At 35.8% G+C, this 5,967-nt stretch overlaps 1 protein-coding gene across 1 annotated transcript in view; it reads right to left on the bottom strand.

Moving 5' to 3' along the window:
• The window catches only part of fcho1 (FCH and mu domain containing endocytic adaptor 1), a gene marked incomplete in the record, with an annotated part of 56,051 nt that overhangs the window by 27,247 nt on the left and 22,837 nt on the right, over window positions 1-5,967 (bottom strand). The window contains 2 exon segments of the mRNA XM_035653018.1: window positions 514-588; window positions 4,298-4,389. Of these exon segments, the coding sequence (XP_035508911.1) occupies window positions 514-588; window positions 4,298-4,389 (167 nt within the window).

Raw genomic sequence — 5,967 nt, 5'->3', positions numbered from 1 at the left:
TCAATTTGAAAAGTGTCCTGAGATAACTTTTGTTATGAATTGGCACTGTACAAATGAAAATTGAATTGACCACAAAGACATAAATACAGGCATTTCTCCAGTGCAACAATAGAAAAAGCTTTTTTAACTCCATCAGAGAAAATATGTCTTCAGTGCCTTTAGTGGCTAAATGTGGTTGTTATGGCATCACTTACAGCACTCAATCTGCACTATTTATTAATTTATCCAACTTTTCATTACTAAGTATCTAAATTCACTGTTTCAGAGACAATCTGTCATATAACAGACACCATATGTATTAAACCATATAGGCTAAATACCGGCGAGGGCATCATTTTAAATCATAAATACGGACATTTGGTGACGCAGATGGTCCTCATTCATATCTCATATGAAGCCATCTGACCATTACATGTATAATTACAGTAACAAACACCTTCCAACAGTAGAAATTCAACTGTAATATGGTGAAGGGAACGAGGCAGGGACGCTGCAGTGTCCTGTTGTACTCACCCCTGTGGACTTCCGTTGCTGGCCATCTTGGCCAGTTTGCTCATTGATTTGGAGTAAGTCTCCTCAACAGCAGCACTGCAAAACACACACATTAACATTAGCAGAAAAACCAACACAATAACTCTAATTTAGGCTTACACACCAATATGAAACCTGTTTACTGCATGTATTGTATATGTAAGTGTGTGTGGAGCAGAAGATGCACACCTGTTTCTCTAAAGTCGTCAGTAACGCGACAGGAAGAGTAATGTTGTGGGCGTTCTTTACAATGTAAATTGTTCTAAATAAACTTTAGTCTGTTGGATGTAATGAACTCAAATGGCACTTTCTCATAACGCCATTGCCTCCACTAATGGCCTCATACGTTATGTTCTCTATCTAGCGCTTACTTTGGCCCAAACTCTGGGCATCCACCACCAGAGTCAGCAAGATAAAGATTAATTTTCATCAGTGTCGGGTAAATGTTGCAATAAGCCACATTTAAATGATAAATGGACTTGTTTTTGCGAGGCTGGTCATAAAACTTTAATAAGCATCTGTAGACCCTGAAGAGGAAGAAGGAAGGAGCATTGATCCAAATATCCTGAGGGTGAACAGAACAAGTTGCTACTGAGACGTACTGAGTCATAAACTAACACTCTCGGTCTTGAGCAGTGATGCCGAAATTATGTTGGAACTCAAATTGGATCACGAGAAGGACAAACAAATTAATTTTCTATTATTTTTATTGTTTATTTTATTATTTTGTTATTTTTCAATTTCTGATCTTCAAATTTTGTATTTGTCTACATATAAAAAGGTGTTGATAAGAAACACCTGCACACTCCAAACTGAAAGCAGCTATAATCAACATTTTTATGATAAAAACTATTTAAATGACAACAATACTATTAATATTATTATATATTATAATAATATATAATATTATTAAAATAATAATAATACATATGGATAATATTGCCTATTTTGGGAAAAACAAAATACATCAGCGAACATTTTACTGATACTTCAATCAACATTTTGCGACTTGTATGTTTATTAACAACATTTCCTTATTATGTTAATAGAAAACGTCATTTGGTCTGCATTACGTTTCCCTCGCTATTTTAGTCATTTGTCATTTGGTCAGTCATTTGGTCTGCATTACGTTTCCCTCGCTATTTTAAATTAGTTGTATATATAAACGTAATTTCTAGGAGACAGGGCTGAGTGTGATGTGTGTTACACTCTTGTTCTACACATTTAAGATACAAAATTGGGATTTTAACTGGATAAAAACTATTTTAATGAAGAATCCATTATAAAAATGGTCTTTGAGCGCCAACTAATTGATTTAGGGCAACAAACAATTATATTTATTATCAATTAAATATCCCAACTATTTTCTCTACCAATCAATAAATTATTTAGTCTATAAAATGTCTGAAAATAGTGAAAAATGTGACGTTAATCTAATATCTTGTTTTGCCTGAATATCCCAAAACCCCAAAGGTATTACATTTACTATTATATCAGATGAAGAAAAAGCTCATTCTCACAATGTGTTTTTGCTTGAAAAACTATTTATCATTATGAAAATAGTTGAATATGGATCTTCTGTTTGTACAATACTTGATGAACTAATTGTTTGAGCCTTAAACTCACGGTTTTTGGTCCCCACTATCGGTCCCCAGCAATATATCTCCATTAAAGAGTATCAGTGTTGGGGTAGTGTAACATGCAGTAAGTGAATATGTGGTTGGAGTTGTTACGATACTTTAACGGAGTATATCATATTGTGTCTTACATCAAAATTACCTCCTAGGACAGCAAAGAGAAAGAAAGATCGAGGGAACAATCAAGACAATTGCTTTTCCTCCGTCCCGCGGGATCACACTCTATTTTACTCACAGTGCCTCTATTTCATTTCCTGACTGCTGATTTGTTGTCCTCCGCTGTCCGAGCAGATAAGTGAATTTCCCCCTGCGAGGAATGTGCACAGGCGCTCTGAATCAATGTCGGGATTATATCACTGGCCTGACAGTGCACTGTGTGTGTGTTAACTTCCAGCTGTGAGAGCACAAACTCCTGTGGGAACCTCATTATTCCCCTCAATTTACTCACTGCTAATCACTGATTAGAAGACAGAGTAGTTAATTTAACAAACTACCCACTTTGAGAAGACAATTTTAATTAGGTAATAGACTGGCCCCCCTGTCAATAGTGGCAGATTTACCGCAAGAGATTCTTAGTAATTTTCAAAACAACAGGACCTTGATTTCAGAAAGAGGTAAACTCGTTTCTGGCTGGCTAAAGTTGATTTTACCAGCAGAAATGAGAATTGAGTTGTTGAGTTGGTTATGTTGTCTCCAGCTGACTCGTTTAAAAAGGAAAATCTGGTAAAAGGGTCTTAATTATGCACCTAATGGCTACATACGATTTTAACATCTTATGACTCCTTCACCATCAGTACCAGTTTAAGGTCCATTAGAAAATATGTAAATTATGAAAATTAAGAAGGAGCATTGCTAACTTTTATTTAGTTCCAACATCACCTAATTTAGCTGCTAAGCGTTTCAAGAGGAAATAAGGAGTAACACTTAGTTTGGTAAACGTATCTCAGAGGCTGTCAAAGTGTGAACTTCCTCAAATCCAAAAAAGAACAGAGAGCAGAACAAGAGAACTGTTGTTACAGTTGAGTTTAAATAATCCAAAATCAACCCAGAATTTAGGAGTGAATTGATTCAAAGGGGCCCTGTGGAGTTTTCTTATAAACAAACAAAAATTATGTTAAGATTCAGTGCCACTTACCAAAATGTATTCTGTGCATTATTGAGGTTTAACAATGACACATTTCCTTCCTCATAGGTATTAAATCCAGCATTTGTTTAGATACATATTTATTATCTTACAGTCTTCTTATTCAGTGCCTTTGCTGGCACATTGCTGCTTATCTCAGTGTGTTACCGCCACCTGTTGATCAGCAGCGTTACACCGTTGGTAGGACTGTGCACGCACACACGCAGGTGCACCCTCATGAACATGCACAAGATAAACAAAAAGGAGGACCCTATCATGAAAAACAGCTTCATAGTGCTGCTAGAAGGTCTAAATCCAGAGGGAACCTATAGGCTGCATATTGTTCTTAGGTTTCTCAACACTGCCATTTTGAGCTTCCATCCAGTTTTTGTACCACAGTTGTTAACATTTTGGCCTGATGATTTAACTATGAGAGCTTCACGCAGTAAAAGTACCCTAACTAACATTGTCCTCTGGAAAAAAGCAACATGATTTTTACTCTCTGAACCAGAGGTGCCCAACATAACTCTTCCCACATTGCAAACTGAAAGAATTCAGATTATACCCATAAATTTAAAACGTGGATAAAAGATACACCTCTGTACCGCAGGGAGCCCAGGGATAATCCACCTATTCAGGCTTGTGTGTGTGAGGTTTTGGAGAGATTGCACTTCAAAAAGTAGCACAGTAGTGAGGAGAGGGGTCAGAGCGGAGAGGCGACTGAAGCGGCTTTAACAAAGAAAGACTTGTTAAAGTGTATAATCTGCATTCTGCTGACAGGACTTTGAAACTGCATTAATCATGAACATCTTGTCAGATACAGCAAGAGATAAAATCCAAAACAGTTTCATTTATAATCTTTGACCATTTCACCCAACATTGGCACAATCTCTCATCGTTCTTTCCAAAAAGTACAAAATCAAGAATGTAGAGTTTTCTCCACCCGTGAGTCCCATCACCAACGTCACCTCCCACACAGATATTCACAAATACACACAAACCTTACCTCTCGCGGACAAACTCGGCTAGCTCCTTGGTTGCCAGCTGGCCATGCTTCATGTTGTGGTAGAGCACGTCAAAGCCGGCATTCTTCTCCCCCTGCCAAGGTACAAATAAAACACACACACACACAAAACAATTTAAATGTTTAATATTATTGATCGTTTTGTTGTATTTGTATATATATTTTAAAAGCCATCCTGTTGTCGTTCATTTTGGGATGAAGCAGATGAGTCTTTGACATAAACTTATTAATATGGTTGTATTTGAATAGTGATGAGTCATGTTGTTTTGTAGTTGAATAGTGTTATGTTGTGTGGTTGATTGTTGATATTAAGATACTATAGAATATTGGTTGGTGTTTAATAATAGTTTAATTTATTATAAGAATATTTTTCCATATAAATATTTTCCTCTAATCAATTTTGATTTCTATTATTATTATTATATTATTATTATTATTACTTTATTTTTTATATTATTATTATTATTATTGTGTCTTCTCACAACTCTACTCTGAAACATGACAGAGAAAGTGGAATAAACACAGTTGGTAAGAAAATATTGTAACCAAGTCAATGTGTGTACTGTTATGTAGTCCAGAAAATCAGTGTCGTCTGTGAAGGATGGATGAATGCTCGTGCTGTTTAAAATAAAAGCAATCCAAACAGTAAGAAACCAGACGAAAGAAAAGAGCGGTGCAGAAGGGGGGAGCTAGTTTCACAGTGAGAGAAGAAAGACTTGGGGATGTTTAATCTTTAAAATATATTCTGAAATGGACTAGCTAGTGGCACTAATACATTCTCCACCCAGACTTAAATACACAGCAACCACAAAGTACTAATAAAGCTGATTTTTTTTATCTTAATTTGAACTGCTTATTTAGACATGGACTTTGATGATCTTCTCATAATATTCTTCTCCCCTCTCTCTCTGTCATTATTTCTGACATCACACAAAATAAGCCAAGTTAGAAAAATGATAGAGAGTGTCATTACGGAGAGCGGGAGGGCACCCTAAAAAACAAACAAAACAAAGCGTAAATTTTGTTTGGGTTGGTTTGTGCTTTCAATTGTGATCACTTACTAAACTAATAATATATCTATTTTTTGTGAGGTGTAAAGTGGTGAATGAAGGACTACCTATCATGTCCTGATTACCTACTTTAGCTTTGTTGTGTGGTTGTGGCAGTGAGTGATAATGTAGCACAGACTTGTAGCACACATCCTATGAAGTTTAAATTATTATTATGAGTTTTTTTTTATGATTTTTCAGATCAGCTGAGATCAAATAAGATTATTTTTCTTTTTAAAGTAAAACTTTAATTACATATACTGCTCACAGAAACCTAATAATATCCAATCCGGTCCTCTAACAACTTAAAAGGTGTAGTATTGATATTGATGAGACTGTCTCCTTCAGTTTGTCAACTGGATCCAATAGCTGGTTTCATATAACAAGTTTTGTGTAAGTGTTGAATGTCCATATGCGACTGATAGTGAAATATTTCCTGGGACGCCTGATATAGTCTGTCTTTAGAGGAATAACAGTGCAAAATGCAATATGCTTAAACTCAAATAAAAATATGATACCAATGACATCACTCCTTAACTTTATAATGCTGGTTTTTCCCGGATTGGGTGATAACAGACTGTGTGTGTGTGGTGTGTGTGTGTG

This window comes from Morone saxatilis, unplaced genomic scaffold (assembly GCF_004916995.1).
Source record: "Morone saxatilis isolate NCDOM2014 unplaced genomic scaffold, NCSU_SB_2.0 Contig12, whole genome shotgun sequence".
Lineage (NCBI taxonomy): Eukaryota > Metazoa > Chordata > Actinopteri > Moronidae > Morone > Morone saxatilis.
Note: the sequence above shows the minus strand (reverse complement) of the source record. Positions and strands in the feature narration are given on the sequence as shown.